The sequence below is a fragment of the Melospiza melodia genome, chromosome 3 (genome assembly GCF_035770615.1).
Source record: "Melospiza melodia melodia isolate bMelMel2 chromosome 3, bMelMel2.pri, whole genome shotgun sequence".
NCBI classification, from domain to species: domain Eukaryota; kingdom Metazoa; phylum Chordata; class Aves; order Passeriformes; family Passerellidae; genus Melospiza; species Melospiza melodia.
This window is the reverse complement of record NC_086196.1, coordinates 120,443,708-120,462,945: the sequence shown is the minus strand read 5'-3', so window position 1 is coordinate 120,462,945 and position 19,238 is coordinate 120,443,708. Positions and strand designations below refer to the sequence as shown.

At 41.0% G+C, this 19,238-nt stretch overlaps 1 protein-coding gene across 1 annotated transcript in view; it reads left to right on the top strand.

Annotated features, from left to right (window-relative positions):
• The first annotated feature begins 16,031 nt into the window (after positions 1 to 16,031).
• Positions 16,032 to 19,238, top strand: part of CD109 (CD109 molecule) — a 70,991-nt gene continuing 67,784 nt past the window's right edge. The window contains exons 1-2 of the mRNA XM_063152913.1: positions 16,032 to 16,132; positions 16,402 to 16,562. Of these exons, the coding sequence (XP_063008983.1) occupies positions 16,059 to 16,132; positions 16,402 to 16,562 (235 nt within the window). The 5' untranslated portion in view covers positions 16,032 to 16,058. The remainder of the gene's footprint in view (positions 16,133 to 16,401; positions 16,563 to 19,238) is intronic.

The window sequence follows — 19,238 nt, the reverse complement described above, 5'->3', positions numbered from 1 at the left end:
CGGCGGGTGTCGCTGTGCGCGGTGTCCCGAATGCTGAGGGAAAAATTCCTCGTAGGACAAATCTGATGACGCTGATTTCGGCACAACCGGCTGCTCCTCAGTGAAGGCGAGCGGCCTCTTAATGCGGGTCTCCTGCGGCAGCCACGGACGGAGAAGGAAAGGCTCGAGCTGCGGGCGCTGGGTCTCTCTGTAACCACCGAAATACCATTTAACAATAAATTGCAGTATCTGCAGTGCGTGGTCCTTTTGCTCTGTGTGTGCGTGCAGTGCACAACTGCTGGAGTGAGGTTTTAAAATCAGAATGTGAAAGGGTTGGAATGGACCTTACAGATTGTGAAAAATGCATATTATATGGCTCTACGCAGATATTTACTATATGTATTATGTTGTATTGATTAGTAGTGCTTTATTAACATTTCAATAGTATGGTAAATGTAGTTTTGTAGTTAAAAGGTAACTTTGGTAGTTAAAATAGGAACCATGTACGTGGGATATTTTTTAAAGAAAGGAATGAGGAAATCGCACCAGATAGCAGCACAGGTCATCTAAATCTTTCAGAGAAAGAGAATTTATTGCTCTCTTATCAGAAGAAACCTTCTTCCCGCCTTGCTCAGCCATGTAGATGCCGTTAGGATTAAGAGGAAGAAGCTGACACTGACCAGACCGAATCCTTTGTTTGAATGGAATTTATGCATCATGTATGAGATGTATGAATATGCTACAGGTTATTGCTTTCAAGGGTTAATCCTTTGTTAACAGGTGTCCTTTTTTGGGCTTACTTTGCCCAGACCGTCCGTAACTCTTTATTCTTATTGTTTTGTATTGTTCTAATCTCAACTGTTCAAATTTTCATTACTCTAATTATATTGCTTTTTTTTATAACCATTTAATTACTACTAAACTTTTAAAATTTCAAAAACAAGTGATTGGCATTTTTCACACAGATCATCTTGTCCCAGCCTCCCCTGCCATGTGCAGGGACACCTCCCGCTAGACCAGGTTTCGCCAGCCTGGCTTTGAGCACTGTCGAGGTTGGGGCATCCACAGCCCTACCATGGCAACCTGTTCCAGTGTCTCACTACCCTCACAGTAAAGAATTTCTTCCTACCATATAAACTAAATTTCTCTTCTCAATTTATACTCATTGCTTTTTGTCCTGTTAGTACAGCTCCTGACAGAGTCCCTTTCTGGCTTCCCTGCAGGCCTCCTTCAGATACTGGAAGGTTGCTGTGAGGCCTCCACACAACCTTCTCTTCTCCAGGTGAACAGTCCCAACCTTCTCAGCCTGTTTTCACAGGGAAGGTGCTCCAGTCCCATGATGGAATACATGTGAAAATATAGATTTATAATCAATATAGATTAATAAGCATTGTGGGGTATATAGTAGAGCTTCTCCTCTTGGAATCATTGTTTTTCAATCTCAGTCAAAGCTAACAGCAGAGTGGAGATCTTTAAATGTTACAGGCTCTTTCCTACATGAGAGCCACCTCCACCCACCTTGTCCACTCATCAGCCTCAGCTGAGTGCTGAGTCATTTTGGCGATGCTGCTGGTCATCCACTGGAAGCTTTGCCTTTGCTTAGATGCCCATGCCATCCTACTGGTGTGTAACTGCCTGGAAAATTCTGCATACTGGAAAATAGAGGAATGTAAAAGATTCCTGGCAGCATATTCAGCTATATTGTTTCACACAAGGTAGCTAGATGAGTTTGCAAGTGTCAATAGAACAGTTGTGGCTGTGTGCCTATCATACAGTATTGCACCTATGTGAAAACATGAAGCAAGTCAGTGCTTCTGTTCTGGTTCTGAAATTTAGCCTGAGGGTCTTCTGTGAGTCAGACTTACCTGGAAGCCATTTTTACAGCCAAAATTAGGGGAAGAAAACAGAAAAACAAAACAAGTATCAAATATATTTTGCATCATTTTATGAGAAGTGGTGATTTGGTTTGTAATACTCAGACTTTAGCTTTGCATTTCGCACATGCTGTACTCTTCTTGGCATTTCTGCACCTACCACCAGAGAGTAGCACCCAGCCTGTGAGGAAGGAAGTGTAGGGGTGTATGGCCAGGACTGTGTGCAGCATACACAGGTTATGAGTGTGATCACTTCCATCCACAGGCTGAACCCGAAGCTCTCCACAGACTCCTCTCATCATAGCACAAGGAGGATGAGGGGCTGCAGGGCCTGGAATGATAGACAAGGCTTTTTCCAGAAGTCCCCTTTTTTCTTTATCTCTTATTTCTTCTCCCTAATGCAAGTAGTATTTTGAATCTACCTACACTCCCAGTACATGATAGTGCCAAAAGCCCTTGCATTAACAAGGAACATAGATTCATCTGCCTTGCTGCTTCCTTCTGGGATCTTGCAGACCCTCACCATGGAGTGAATCTTAGTGACACACTGCACCAAGAGCAGCTTGATTGTGAGGCTTCAGCCCCATAGGCAAAAGGTGACACCCATGAATACAGATTCAGGAGTGTGTGAGGAGCACTTACCTTTGTCACAGCAGGTAAGAATGTCATTCCTGACACCCTGGAGGTTGACTTTGTGTGGACTTTTTGTGTAGTTGTGTGGAAACAGGCATGGTTTGCCTCTGTCCAACCTATCAGGTGTTGCTGGTTGTTGGTCTGCTGTGCCAGTGTATCATACTTGTGATACATCCTCCTGATGTGGAAGAATTGAAGTATTTTCAGACTTTATTTATTTTTATTTCTAAAAAGGATAATTGTTTGTATTCAAACACTTCTGCCCTGGTTACTTCCATTGCTGGATGCAGCTGTGCTCTGTGCTAGGCTGGGGAGGTGGTGAACAGCACTGCTCAGCACACTGCTTCCCTTGTTACCCAACTCCACAGCATAAAAGAGGAAAACAGCACAGCTTTCCACTTCTTTCCCTAAATCCCACCTTGACATTTCAAATCGCCAGTCCAAAAAGACATGCTCCAGCATGTCTCGTGTAGAGCAGTAGATGGCTCTCTTTCATCTGAAGTCCTGTTGGGAAAAGAAACACTGGGTCTTAAGAGAAAATCCAGCCTTGTTCCCTCAATGCCATGGCTTCTTTTGGGCAAGCTCTCATATCCATTCAACAGTGCAGACAGGATACAGCTGTGATGATGGAGGAATGCATTTTAAACTGATTACCTCTGCTCAATGGCTTAGAAGATGAAGAAGGTGGCCAGGGAAACTAGATCAGTGATGCCAACTTAAATTGTGGTATTTCCTCATGGAGCAAGATAATACCTCTTCTGTCAACCTATTAAGTTTTCTAGGATAGAATAAAAAAGTTGTTTCTGGGTTCCTACATATTTTTCAGTCTTTTCAAAACTACTTTTTTTATTTTTCCCTTTTTAAGGAATCTGACTTTTGAAATGTTGTCTTTTCAAGATAAACAGAAGAAAGGAGCAGAGAAATACAGATCATATTCACAATATAATAATCATCTGCTTAATCTCAAATAACTGAAAGTAACATAAACAGAGTTCAGTGAGTGAAAATTTGTCTCAGTCTCCTTAGACTCAGTACAGTATATAGAGCATTTTAATGTTGTAAAGGCCTAACAAGGATATTAGATTTTAGAATGATAATTTACAAAATAGAAGAATATAAAGTTAAGGTATAAGGTTGTTTGGACAAGAAAAAATACGCACATGCATCCAAGCAAAACATTTCTCAGGTTTCCCATAAGAGAGCAAGTTGCAGTCAATCAAAAAAGAAAATAATTAGGATGCCTTAAGCTGGGCAGTTCTGTGACTGTAAAGCTGCATACAAAGTCATTACTTAATCATGCATAAGATGATGCTGACCAAATCAGAAATGGCTTATGTGGCTCTGGCAGTACAATGTGTTTTCATCTGTCTGGAAATATTCCGTCTGCTGCAAATGCCTCAGGGCTCTCTGTCACCATGGATATTCTTGCCTGGGGGTTTATGTTGGGAGAGGAGAACCATTCTGCCTGCTTTTCTTATTGTTTGTTAGCAGAAGCATTCCATGCTGTTCAATTTTTGGCATTGGCCATGGCAGCAGAAAGCCTGGGACTTTCCTCAATTAGCAGCATTGCTTTCAAATGGAAGAAAGGAAGGCATGTATCGTGTCCTCTACAAAGTACTCCCCTGGAGCACTATGGCAGTGCTCTGCTAGAGTTAGAAAAGTAGCTTAGGCCTTGTATTGCCTACATTTTAGTGTTATGTTAGCCAGTGGAAGTATAGATTGGAAGTACAGGCAACCTTATTGTCTAGACTCCCTCATTTACAGGTATTCTTTCTAAAGGATATGGGAGTGGCAATGATGCTGGACATTTCCTATTAAACAAGTGGCCTCTGTTCAGAACACTCATCTGTGCATGGAAACATAGTCTCATATTTCTCCTCTGTCAGTGGCATTTAGTAACTGCAGTGAATGCTGAACCTCAGACAAGACAAGGCACTGGGGCTTTGTGGAATCATCTTTGTTTTTAACAGTAGTTGTTTCCTTATGTATAGAAGCCATGAATAACCTTAGGGAAAACAGTAGATTCCCCTCAAGCTTTGTAGATTAGTTCTGTATTTTCTGGGTTAGTTGCTTTAAAAACTTCACTGTGGACTACAAAGGGATGCTGGAGTGTTCACTATGAAGAGCAGTTATTTTGTCTGTGGACTCATAAAACCAGAGGAATAGGTATGGTCTGTCAGACCAGTGTTCCCTTCCCCACAGTACCCTGTCTCACACAGCAGTCAATAGCAAATGCTGAGAGAAGGGCTTGAGAGAAGGGACCAAACATAGGGGATACCTCCTCTGAATAGTCTCTGAATGTTTGAATACACTGACTGGTGACTCAGGCTATTCCTGAGCAGGATATTGTACCTCTGTTCTGAATAGTCCCTGACATCTGTCAGACAAGAATTTATACCATCTGAATCCATGTAAAATTCAGTATTCAGGTTCCCTGTGGCAATGAGTTTCACATCTGAATTATATACTATGGATGTGTTGTACATTTATGGTCTTTCTGAGATTAAATGGTTTTTTTTTTTTTTTTTTTTTTTCCTGAAACCCCAGTGCACTTAACCTCTCCCTGTGCACACACCTACCCATAGAAACATCAGCTTTTAAGGCATTTTACTAGTGGAGAGTCATGTTGGACTTGTTCTTTCAGCTGGGTGTCTCAGTCTTGCAACATCATGTCTTTATACCTGCCTGGTGCCAGGTTAAAATGATTCTTTGAAGAGTTTCCACCCCATGAGCACTGCATTATAATAGTGCAATGTTGAAGGTGTTCAGATATGTGGCAAAACAAAATTAATCTGAATTATCCTGTCATAAAAGATGGAATCATGAAGATAGAATATGCTGGTATCTCACAGGTTGTCTCAATAGTGTTGTTCTGTTCCTGATGGGAAGTTGATTAGTAGCTGGATTTGTCAAAGCCTGGAACTGCCAAAGAACATGCTGCAGCTCTCACTAAAGTGGTTTCATTTTTGAATGCAAGCTTGGTAGTGAAAGTTAATGGTAAAACTTAAAAAGAAAATTCTATTGGCAAAGCCTAAGTTAGTCTTAGAAGTGGTGATATGTGAAATTATGCACAATAAGTGAAAGATTCTGAAAATTATATTTCTCTTGTCAGTAACTAAGCAAATAATTTTTTCAGAGATCTCAGAAAACTGGATGGAACTCATCATGCAGGACAGGATGATGTGCTTTTTATGCTCAAGGAGCCTGATATGCCAATGAAGGTAAGAACATGTGAATTAAGTACTTAATCATTGTCAGTCTCTTGCATTCACTAGGCATTCTCCTAGTCAATCTGGGAGGCTTCAAAATATGTGTGACAGTGTGATATGCCTTAGACTGGTTTGGGAAATAGAGGATGACTCTACTCATTTTTACCAGCAGGTGTCTAAGGAAGATGATGGTCTGAATAGTCTCAGATGTTTGGTATCTAGGTGTGCCTAGCAAAAAGAAACAAAGCTGCCTGCAACAATAAAGACACTTCTCCTTTGACAAGGTTTTGAAAAAGTGTTGAATTTCTAAAGAGTAAATGTGGTATCTTTTTATTAAAGCATTTTTTTACAACTTTGACCAAAATTTACCACTCCATGCTTAAAAAATAAGACTGTATTAATGGTAATTATAACATTTTCACAACAGAACTGACCTGCTTTTTATTCTGCAAATGTTGGCAGCTATCCCTAGCTATTACATCTGGAGGATGTACATAAAAACTTTATATAAAAATGCAATAGGAGTATTACAAAACAAATGAGAAATAAAGAGGAAAAGGAAGAGAAAGAAACAAAGAGAGGGAGAGGGCAGGAGAAAAGAAGGTTATTTAGATAACTTTTAAAATGCTGAACCTATTTGTACAGCAGTGCTCATGCTGTCTCAGCTGGGTTATTTGCAGCTGAGAAGCCTTTTTGTAGCCGTGATGTGCTGCATGGTGGCAGGGCACAGAAGCTGCTGCAATTCTCTTTGGCTGTGGAAGCCAGCCATCCCTCAGAGATACCAGCATCAGGGAGCCTCTGGTACCTCACTGCAAGCCCTGCCTTATCCTCCTGTGGAGTGGTGGGGCCTTTGAAAAGCCCTTGTCTTTTCCCTCCTGCAAACTGGATCCATGTCCATGCCTGCCTCAGGATATCTCTCTGGGACGTTTCTCCAGGTTACTTTTAAGTTGTCAGTCCCAGGAAGATTTTGGTGTATGACTTAACAACTGTCACTTTCTACACTTCAGGATTTGGAAAATGGTACATATTTTTAAATTCAGCCTATAAAATTCTCAACTAATAGGCCAATGCACCTGTTACAAACTCTCAGCTTTTTTCATGAGGCTTGCTTTTTATCTTATCCTACACTTCAGATAGCTGTAGGAAAAATGTTCCTTCTGACTAGCATGGAAAAGTCTTCTGGAGTCTTACATAATTTTTTAATGTTCCTTAAATACCCTTACACTCATTCTTCATTCTGTTTCCTGGGGAGCATGTCTCCAGGGCTAGAACTTAAGATATATAAAATATATCTATACTTTCTTTGTGGTCCATGTCAGGGAATAAACCCTGACTGGACTCAACTGGTGTCAACACATCCGTGTTCCTCAGAATCGCTTTTCACAGAATCACAGAGTCGCTGGGTTGGAAGTGACCTTCAAGATCATTGAGTTCAACCCATGCCCAAACACCTCAACTAAACCATGGCACCAAGTGACACATCCAGTCTTTTCTTAAACACATCCAGGGATGGTGACTCCACCACCTCCCCAGGCAGACCATTTCAGTACTTTATCACTCCTGTAAGAAACTTCTTCCTACTATCCAACCTATATTTCCCTTAATGCAGCTTGAGACTGTGGACTCTCCTTCTGTCAGTGCTGCCTGGAGAAAGAGACTGACCCCCACCTGACTACAGCCACCTTTCAGGGAGTTGTAGAGAGCCATGAGGTCACCGGTTTGGAACAGCCTGGCCATGTGCAAGATCAGCTGGATCGAATCCTGGCCTGGTGCCTATCACGTAATATTTTGTACCTGTGTGGGCATATTATTGTACTGCCATACCTCACTGAGAGAGGACTCTGCTTCCTTTGCACCAAGTCACATTCTGTGTTTTGTACTATGCAGAAAAACTGCGTGTCCTGTTTGTTGAAAGTTCTGTTTACTGGAGAAGGGGAAACAAGACAACAGCAATTCCTGTAGTCAGTAAAACAGCAACCTGGTTGTGGTTTACATAATGTCAATTAAGGTGAAAATGCATAAGCATTGCAACTAAGCATAAGTAAAATTGGAAAAATTTAACAGCCATTTCAGACATAACAAAAAATGTAATTGCCAACTCCTGAGCGCTGTGTCATCCAACCATCAGCTTATGCGTCTCAATATTTGGAGATTTTCAAGACCTTTTTGGATCAAGCCCCAGGAAACCTTTTGTAACCTCATTACTCATCTTGCTTTGAACAGCAGACTGTATCAGACAACCTTCTGAGTCCTCTGCTCTGAATTTTCCCATGGTCCTGTGATTCTGTGACTCCTCTAGGACTAAAAACATCATGTGCACTAGGTGTTTTAAATATAGTTCACGTGTTTTTTGATATCCAAAGTTGCCAGCTGCTAAGAAAGAAGGGAAGAGAAAAAGGAAAGGAAAGGAAAGGAAAGGAAAGGAAAGGAAAGGAAAGGAAAGGAAAGGAAAGGAAAGGAAAGGAAAGGAAAGGAAAGGAAAGGAAAGGAAAGGAAAGGAAAGGAAAGGAAAGGAAAGGAAAGGAAAGGAAAGGAAAGGAAAGGAAAGGAAAGGAAAGGAAAGGAAAGGAAAGGAAAGGAAAGGAAAGGAAAGGAAAGGAAAGGAAAGGAAGAAAAGAAAAGAAAAGAAAAGAAAAGAAAAGAAAAGAAAAGAAAAGAAAAGAAAAGAAAAGAAAAGAAAAGAAAAGAAAAGAAAAGAAAAGAAAAGAAAAGAAAAGAAAAGAAAAGAAACCTCCTAGACCTCCTGTTAGTGGTACCAAAATCACAGGGTAAGTCTTTAGCCTAAGAGCATGGCCAGGAGACCTTAGAAAGATGTCCAATATAGGGCACATTTCAGACATATGAGAGCAATGGCCAAACATTTGGTTGTTACAGCAAGGTTTGGAAAGATGTAGCTCTTGGGTCCACACCCTCTTCATTTAAATAAACATGACTGCTGCTGTGGGTGGTTGGCAGTGGAACAAACAGTTGCTTTTTGGACAGTGTGAATGAATACCCTATAGTGGCATTACTCAAGGGCTAAGTTTATTTAGACTGTGGCGTATTTGGTGACTTGAAACATGAAACCTTTACTCAGTTCCTTCTTAATTGCTGAGATCGGACTCCTCACCCTCCCTTCTTTCTTGCAGGCAGTATGTGGTAAGAGTTATTCCTCAGGGAGAGATAACTGGTGTTTACCTGTGTCAAAACTCAACACAGAGTTTTGTGCAAGTTTTATAAATAGTTAAAGTGTATTTTAAAAATAATTCTTCATCACTCTGTCTGTAGAAGCCATTTTAGATACCACAGGGACTGATCCTGTAAGGGGCAATTTGTGTAATATGATGTTGACAAGGCTGACTCTCATGTTATGTGATTGTCAAATAGATGTCATCTAAAATAGAATGGAGTTTCTAAGAAATTTGACCTATATAATTAAAGTCTACATACCTCGAACTATTTTTTCTTTATACCACAGTGGAGTGAGTTGGAAAGGGAAAGATTTCTTGTTTTTCTTTTTTAAATTATTTTTATATATATAGAAAAAAAGACAAACTAAACTTAAAAGTCACAGTTTTAACTTTTTAACTTTTGACCAATTTCCAAACATAAAGTTTGGCTTTTATTTTTGGAATGAAAAAAATTTGTCTTGCAAGAGATCACATCCTACAATTTCTCATTTTAACAGCTGCTTCTAATCCTGTCTTCTTTTCTTTTTTCAGTGTTGACCTTTTCTGGATGTGACAAGATGGAGGAAACCAGGACTGAAATAGTATACACCATTAAGAAGTGTTTTTCTTTCGCTCTTGACAATTCTATTTAATTCCTTTGGGAGCAGATCCCTTCTCTGTCTTCCTAGCACATATTCATCTCTAAAGGATTTTTGGTCCCTTGACTCAAGAGTAACCTTACAGATTTTTGCCAAGCTGCCTGGAGTTTGCCTAGTCTGATCTCTATGTTATGGAATACAGAATTTCAGCAAGCTGACCCTCCATTTACCATCATTGTTTGGTTTAGCCTTTTGAAAAGGCATTCAGGTTTTATGGGAAGATATAAAAAGAAGCAGAAACCACAGCTTTTCCTTAGTAGTGTGTTCAGGACAATAACCTCTGTTAACAGTATGTGCCTCATCTCCAACTTGCATTTGACTGACTTTAATTGCCTGACCAGTTGTTCTTGTTAGACTTTCTACCATAGATCAGCACCTGGTATGTTTTTTCTATGAAAGAAATTTGTGTTATGAAGGCTCCTCTCAGCCTTCTCTGACTGATAAATTAAAATAGGCATCTTTTAGTCTGTTGTTTTAGGGCCTTGTCTCCACACCTTGATTTACTTTTGTGTAAAATGTGGGAAATGAGTTTTGTCTACACTATGAATTGCTCTCAGGTGAGTCTGCTTTTAAAAGGAAGCTGCCTCTGCCTACAGGGATACACTGGTCTATAAAACAGACTGCTGTACTAACATTCCCTTTTTTATGGGTACATGAATGAAATAAAAGCTATTACAGAAACACACATTCATTTAAAAATCTGCCAGTTTTTATGTCTTTTAAATTTAAAGTGAAGTTACAGTGTATGAATGCACATACTCCAGGGTGCTGTGATATACTAGTTTATGACATTATGGAAACACTGGGTTTAGAAGTTCCTTTTTAAAAACCTGTAATTGAAATTTACAGTTTAATTATAGGCTATAGTTTAAGATAATTAAATCTTCAGGGAATTCTTACATTCTTTAAAATCAAATAGTGTTAATTCACACTAACTTATATCATAAGAATAAGGTTTTTCTTGGCTGTACTGACCTTTTGAAAACCCTCAGAGCAAAGGCAATAAGGACACTAAGGTAAAATGATTAATGAAGCTTGGTAAATGGAATTTCATCCCATACAATTATAAAAAATATTGCCCTAGGAAAACAGGTTTTTGAGGACAACCTGTCATCATTTATGTATGTTTTTAACTTTTCTCACTTTCACAGAAAGGGGATGTTTGCACATGTTTTAACATGCCCCTACTGTATGGTTGAACATTTTACAATCAGAGAATAATTCTAAAATAAAATAATGGCATTACATGAGGTTGCTTCCTAAAGTTCTGCATGCATGTGTTGGATAGGATGCAGCATATCATCTAAGTTAAGGGGCTCAACATAGCAAATAACAAAGAAGAAGCTTTTCTCCTTTTTGGACATAGCTTGTTTGTTCTTATGCCAGTCTGAACAAAATCTGATATCTTCAAACAATGCCTGATCCAAAGCTTGTAAAAATTAATGTCTTTCTTTAGGTTTCATTCTACTGAATACGCAGTGAGGACTCTTAAGATATAGTCATCTTACATGCTCTGTAGACAACAAGATATTTCAACTACTTGCCTTGATTTACTGCTTAGAAATGTAATAAAAATTGGTGCTTTAAGAATGAGGATTAGCCTGATTCATTTAGAAGGCTACTTTTGAATGTCTGTTCATTCAAATGCTGGTATTTCAATGAGTCATAAAAATCTGTTCTGAGAAGTACCTGCTTCATTCCACTGTCCATCCAGTGAATGTAAATAACCAGTTATAGACAATTGCACAGTCCACGTTTGATCGCATGAATCCTACCCACTCTGGGTGCAGAAACAGTTCAAGCCGGAAGAGAATTTATAAATAACTTTTTTCATCAAGGGAAATGTCTTCAGCTAATAAGAAAAAATAGTCTTAATTGTAGTTCAGACCAGATTTTCATAAAGCTCCACCCTGATAGCTCAGGGCAAATTTCAGTGCATGGCACACCCATTGACAGTGCAGTGTAAAACGTTATGACACATTCCATCATCAGAAACAGCATCAGAAGTGTTCTGAGACAGCTTTATAGCCTCTGCTCCTTGTCAGTAATTTCCAGCAAACACAAATTCTGCAGGCTGACATTCAAGCAAGGAATGTCAGCCTTCCTACTACCACAAATGATCTTCCACCCACTTATTTTTAGTATTCACTTTAATTCTTGTCCACTCAGTATGAATGATAAAACAGACTGTTGCTTCCTTCCTAGTTCCATGAACTGCTGAATCACAGTTTCTGCTGGGACCTCATCCAAAGCCTATTGAGATTGATTAAAAGATTTATCCATCCCCTAAATGAGCTCTGCTGCAGGCCTTGAGTTCAGTGATGCATAAGGCAACTGGCTAAACTTTTGAAGAGAGAATATTATGCTGGAAGAGGCTGAAGTGGTCTTCTGATTCAAATATCCACATAACTTTCCACATAATCTGAAATTCTTCAGATTTCCCCGAATTTGTCTCATTTCATGGAAACATATTGTTTGTACCATAGTCTGGAATGCCTGATGAATCCAGTTGAATATCAGATCATCCAAGTTCAGTAATGCTAAAAGCAGATACAGGGCATTGACCATTCTAGTACTCACTGCTGCAAGTTTTTAGGAGATTTCCTCCAATATTTTAAGTATTGTAGTGCTTAGGTGTTTACGTTTACCACAACAGCAGTTTTTACATGTGACATTAGAGACAAGCAGACTTGCTGTGCATGTGTTTCCAGCCAATCTTCATACAATTACTAGAGCTTGCTAGGAGCTGAGGTCTTTCTAATTGATCAAGGCAGAAGTTGCTTGCTGGACTCATTAAGAAACCATTCTGGTTTTTTTTGTATTTACTTAAACACATTTTTATTTTGAATATAGTTAGGCTGCAACTCAGAGGTGTGATTTCTGCTGGTACTGGTACTTATATTTGGGCTAGACTTTAAGTTGTATAGAAACAGGTAACAGAATATTTGTTAGCACAGTCAGTGCTGTAGATGACTTTTGCAGGCTTTACTGGTTCTGCCTGTCAGACACCATGAAGGATTAGCAAAATAAGGTTCCTGGGTAGCAGCAAAGGTGTAAAAGTGGCATTTTCATAACGATGAGATTTCACAGATGAGTGTACAACTTGGGTCTGGTAAAGCTTATTTAACTCCAATGTGTGAACTTTGAACAGAGAGGGAACTGGCTTCTCTGGCTGGGATGCTGAACACAAAAGCCACCTTTTTTACCTCCCAAATTGTGTCTCCACTGTATCCACTTGACCAGCTTGGAGCAGTTGATTATTGTTAAATCCTTTCATGCTAGGTTATACTCCTTCAGATTTATTCTTAATATGCAGAAGTGAAGTCCAAAACCAAATTTCCCTTGCATGGTGATCTTTGTGCACAAATTAGTCTTTCAGGTGTTTGTCAGAAACAGGCATTTAAAACATACTTAGGCCTGAGACGCTGATAAATGGTTGTTTCTATAGCCTTAAGTGTGTAGACCAAGTAGTCTTTTGTTGAGTTAAAACACAGATGTCTTAGCAGTTAATTAGTACTAATGTGATCTGTTCCTTCTGCTTGTTCCAAATGCACAGGAATTTTTTAGCTGAGAATGCTGTGCATTCTATAACAGAAGCAGTTTTTTATAACTAAGTGCCCCTAAGTTTAAATTTGACAAGTTTACCACAAACTGAAGCACTGCTTGTTTTTGTTGGAGTTGCCAGTCTGACCTAAATCAATCAGAGACATGTAACTGCATAACAAAACCCTAGTATAGACAACTGTCAGTGCAAATGAGCAGATCAACAGAGTGCTGGGGAATGTAACAGTAATACAACTGGTAGGGTTGTGTGATCACTTATGCTTACCCAAAATCCAAGTCCAGCCCAAAAGAACAAATTGCTTAGCACTTAGTGAGCATGAATGGGATACCAGTTTAGCTCAATTCTCTCTAACTGGGCTAATTTTCCAATTACTCATAAACCATTTTTATTCTTTGTGTTCAGAGAAATGTGCAGAGCAGGCTTGAGATACGTGTAGTTACAGGCAGTCACTGGCTATAGGGCTGAAAGTTGTCTCCATTTCTTATCTGCTCATGCTCCATAGTTTCTTATCTTACTATACTGATACCCACTTCTGGGGCTGTGCTGCAAACAGGGCCACTGAAATGAGCTGCAATAGTTGTAAAACTCTCTCCAGAAAGCACTGTATGACACAGGCTGCAGAATAGGGTTTGGAGGGCTGTGGATTGCAGAGCTGGGAGGTGCTGAATGGAGGATGGGAGAGAGAGACATCACACAGTTAAACTGCTCCCTGTTCAGGTACAGTAGTTAGTGTTTGGGCACCAAAGAAGGACCATTTGATAAAAAAATGTAGGATTTAAAGCAGTGTTATGGGGAAACCAGAGGTATATTGCAATGAAAATTAGCAGCTGCAGAGCACTTTTGAAAATCAAGACCTTGTTTAGATGCTGGTAAGACATGACTCTTGAAATTGTGTCTGAATGAGCATATTTTAATTCCTAAACATAAATATGTTTAAGTTTTCTGCTAACTGGGAATTTACTGAATCCTTACATACCACACTTGATTTCTAAATGTTTAACCATGAAGATCTCCTACATGTTACCTACAGTGTAGTATACCCTGTTTGGAAATGAAATGGTGAAAACATCTCTGAGTGCATGGATACATCTGTAAGAAATGGAGCTTGTATGTTGTTATAGAATGGAATGTAACCATTTCTGTTCCTCCATTTCTTATCTGTTCTAAATCTATTCAGGACAATCTCTAATATGACAATCCATTTATTCTCTTACTTTCTGCTGTAGAATTCCTTTATTGGCATTTTTAAACAAGAAGAGATGAAATACATATACCATAGTATCTTAAACTAGCAAGCCCCTAGGAGCAAAAGGAGAAGATGGGAGTCTACAATATTGTTGCACAACTGGGCAGAACCTGTGACATTTGCAAGCATTTTCACTAATGAACTTTTGGGCTACATTCACGCTAATGAATTAAACAGTGCCAACAAATGTTCTTGGGACTGCAAATTGTTTGTCTCTACCCTCAAGCTGACCTTGGCATGGTTTTGCCCTGGCTGTGGTGTTTTCTTGAACAATTTCTGGTGCAGTTTGGGGGTTAGCATGGACCATACCTGATAGGGAGTTGGGATGTGACCACCTTGTTTTGGAGACTGAGAGAGCTGGTTAGTATTGATAGGTATGGTGGAGTGCCAGTTTGGCTCAGTGCCATGGAATGCAGACATGTGTCCCACGTGTAGCTTTGCCACCTGAGGCTGGGGTTCTTGGGATGCAGTGCTACTTGTAAGCACTTTTTCCCAATCTCCGAGAAAAGGAGTGGCAGTGACTGTTCATCTTCCCTGGCTGTTTCTCACCTGTAATAAGGAGTTACTAAAACCAACAGCATACATCTCCTGAGCTTTGCCTCATTATGCACCTTTTGCAGGTGAGGAGCTGCCAAGACTGACTTTGCAAGCATGAGTTCACCACAAAGACTGGTGTCACCACAAAGACTGGTGCTCCAAAAGGAATCAGCTGAATATGAAAACCTAGAAAAGCAAATGTAAAAGATGTGAAAAGACTGCATGACTGCCTGGCATATAATTAAAGCACAGTGTTTATGCACATTACTGTTCATATCTGATTTTCATAAGAACATAGTGTGATGCTTCTCTTTAGGACTATAGCTGACTGCATTTGTCTGTGTACTACAATGCAGAGGATGCCACTCCAGCACTTCTGAAGAGGCACACATCAAGAATTGGGTATAATTTCTAAATCTATTACACTTGACCTGCAATGAAAGAATTTGCACAAATCAAACATTAGATGTTAGTCTACACAGTTAAAATTAACCTGCTAAAGGAACAGAAAAGATTCTGTTACCCAAGCTGCTTCAGTGCACTTTTTGAACTCTGAAGGTTGGTTAAGATTTATAAGTAGGTATGACCTTATTTTGCAAATACGGGGCACAGAGGACAGTCCAGCCAGGGCTGCATTACCAATCGGTTCACATTTAAGCAGCTGCGAGGCTCCTTGAATTTTTGCCAGCATCCTTCTCCCTGTTCAGACCCAGAACCGCTCCCGACCCGTCTCCGATCCCGATCCCCAGGCCAGGGCGCCTCTGCGGGCTCTCCGTGTCTCTCCGAGCCGATAACCGAGCAGCTCTCCACAACGGGCTGCTGCTCTTCTCGGAGCTGCAGACAGAAAACATTGCTCTCGATGATGCTTTTGTACGGCGCTGGGTTCTGAGAACCCCACCCGTTTCCGAGCCGCATCAGCCGTGCGGGAGCGATGGCAGCGGGGGTGACACATCCCTGTATCCCTGTGCAGACCGATGTGTGCCGCCGCCGGGCCGCCCACCCGGGCCGGCCCCGGGAACGCCCCGCGGCTCCTGCCGCCTGCGGAGCGTGCCTGGCGCTGGGGCAGCGGCCGCCTCTCCTTTCCCTTCCCTTCCCTTCCCCTCCCCGCCCGCCCCGGCGCCTCCCGCCCGGCCACAGCCACAGCCCCAGCCCCGGGCCCGGCCCTGCGCGCAGCGGCGGACGCACCGGGCAGCGCGCACACAGAGCCATGGCGCGGTCCCGCGGCGATGTCCTCTTCTTCCTCCTCCTCCTCCTCTTCCTCTGCAGCTCCGCGGCGGCCGGGTACGTGGGGCTGGGGCACGGGGCACCTCTTGTTCCTCCCCTGCCGCCCGGCGCGGTGGCTGCGCGGGCAGCGCTGCCCGGGGCTCCCGCCTGGCAGCCGGTCCTGGGAGCTGCCGCCGGGGGTGAGCATCACCTCCAGTGTCCGCAGCGCAGGGCGACAGAACAGCTTGGCTACGTGTGTCCTATGGCTTTGTGTGTACGCGGTTACTTTTTATGAGAGTGTGTTTCACTCCCTGCCCTTTCTCCCTCTGCCCGTTTGGGCTTTCCAGACCTACGTTCCTTGTGGCAGCTCCCTGGAACATCCGGCCTGGAGCAAACTTGACTGTTGGGGTAGCTCTGCTGCCGGACAGCCCGGCACAGGTCACCGTAAAGGGAGAAGTGATCAGAGATAACGAGACCATCCTGAGCAGGGAAGTGGTCTTTGAGAAAGGTAAGAAAAGTAATGGACTTGGTTTGGAAGTATTTCTGTCTGCCTTCTCACAGGAATATTTTGTTCCTCCCAAAATATCATAGCTTCTAAGTGGTACTAAAATAGGAAATTTGTTTTACCAAGTAGGAGCCGCTATGGGAAAGTAGTCTTCTACCCTGCTGGCTCTGTTTGGAGTTGGGCAACTGAGCTGGATATGAGTGATTGCATGGGTGTGCTAACTGTCTGTAAACTCTGAAAATAATCAAAAAGCAAAGTGTGATGGATGTGGGATTTGTGAGGAACCAGGAAGTACTCTGGTCCATGTAGTGGGGCCACTGTGGAAGTAGTGGAAAAGTTGCTTACTGGGAGCTTGCTGAGGTGAAAAGTGGAAGCGGTGGAACAAACAAGGTAATGCAACAACTGAAGCTGCTTCTTTATGTCCTAAGAAAGTAATGACCTGAGGACCATAGAAAAGTGAAGATGACTGTGTCAGACACTTGGAAGCTCTGTGCATTTGAAGAAACAAGAATTTTTAAGGATCAGGAACTGAATTGTGGAGATTCTGGGGATGGAAGATAAGTAAATGTGAGAAGAGACTTGATTTAATTTATGCCACCAGGCAGGGGTAGTGGATGGTAGGAGTTCTGAAAAGCTAAGATATCCTGGCCAATGTTCCTTTTTAGAAAGGTCACTTGGCAACAGAAGCATAGAGATATCCTACCTGAGATTTGTCCTCATGAGAAAGAAAATATTTTTATGGATAGTCCAGCTTTCACACTGTTTTTACTATGAGGTGATATAAACAACATCTAAATGCTAGCTTTTAATTTGTTAAAAGTGGAGAGTATGGGGGCAGTGTGAGGTACTGAAAAATCTACCCTGTTATAATGCTCTTTCTCTACTGTTTGTGTAATTGTTCTCTTAATGTCTTCAGTTAATGTAGATGCCTTAATTGGAAGCATCACACCTTCATTTCAAAGCCTTCATAGCCTGTAGAGAAGATTGAGGCTTTGAGTGTGATGGAGTCCATTCGAACAGATCAGAAAATTTTGAAATAGAACCAAAACAAACCTAAACCAGCCAGCTTTTCTTGTTTTCTTTTGAAATCCAAAATTTAAAAAAAAGAAAATAAATTGTCTTCTTTTCTTCCCCTAACTATACTGGCTTTTCTTTCCTGCTTCTGTTCTGCTTTAACATATAGTTCAGTGAGCCTTGCATGAGTTTCAACCTGTCTGTTTTTGTCCTTCTCAATATTAAAAGCCAAACAAGCAACTGGTAATTCCAAGCTGGTAAAAATATGTGGCTGTCTCTATCTTCTGAGCGCACAGAATAATGCTTGACACCAGGAGCTGCTGAAGTCAGAGTGAATGGTGGCTTATTAGGAACAGGTATGGCACTGCATCAGACTGGATACAGTGAGGAAAAAGGACAAGTGCTGTAGTGAATTACTAACTTCTAATATTTTCCAGTCTTTTAAATGTATCTTTAAATTTTCTATGCTTTTTACTTGATAAGTGAAACAGAGAACCAAAAAAAAGATGCCGAGCATGCTGTGTATTTCCTCTTGCAAAATTCTTAATGGTTAGTGTGTGGCCATCAGTTTTTTTCTAGTCAGGTTATACAATCTGTTAGTAATTTGTTTTCTGTGAGCAAATATGTAAGCAAATCTGTTAAGGGCCAGGAGTAAGGGAACTGCCCTGTAAAAGATGGTGTAGTCTTGAAGACTTGTATCCAAAGGTGTTACAGGTGTGGATCAGTTCTGACTCAGAGAGAAAGCAAGTTGTCAGGGAGAAGCAAATGCAGCTTGTCAGAATAAGAACATAAATCTTTAAAATTTTCATTGAAGAACACAACAATCTTAAGATAAAATATGAAGTGGTATTGTTGTAGCTGATCTTAGTCTGTGACTGAAGGAGGACTGGAGGTTTTATCAAACCAGCTGTTGCAGCTGAAGGAAAAAAAACCAAGCATATCTCCAGGCACACAAAAATCTTCTTTAAATTACATAATTGCTGCATATATTAGTGCTCAGACATTGGTTTATCTGTCACTAAATACCTACCTTGGTTAGACTGCACACTCAGTGGCACTGTTGCCTAAGCTGGCTCAATTATGCTCTGTAGTTTTCCTTTCATGGTGACAGCAAAAGCAGGGGATTAACTGCTCTGAGAAACTGATCTGACTGGAAAATAAAGTTTTTATTTTGTTTGAATGTTTTTTTAGGCAGACAGGTTCAATGTGCAAATGTTTGTGCTGATGGAACCGAGTTGGAAATTGGATGCTGGAGACATAGCACAGGCTGAGGGCACAGTTTTTATTAGAGGTGTTTAATCTGACAGGCCAGGTTTATTCAAGTACCTCAGTATAAATGGTATTACATACCTGTCTGTCAAATGCTTCTGCAATTACCTTAAATTGAGGATTTAGCGTGGTTCTCTAGGAGGTGCTCAATATGATACATATAATGGTCCAAGTTTCTGAGTTAGCTCCATGAGAGGACCTTTTTGTATTAGAGGCATGGGATTTTTTAATTTCTATAATATAATTCTTGCTTTGAATAAGAAATAGAGTGTTTGCCCTCTTGATGGTTGATAAAGCATTTGCTATTCTAATATTACTGGTAGTGGAATTTTGATAGCTCAGTGATTCTTGGGCAATTGTCTGTTAGAGAAACACTTTAGCAGTGGAGGTTGTTCC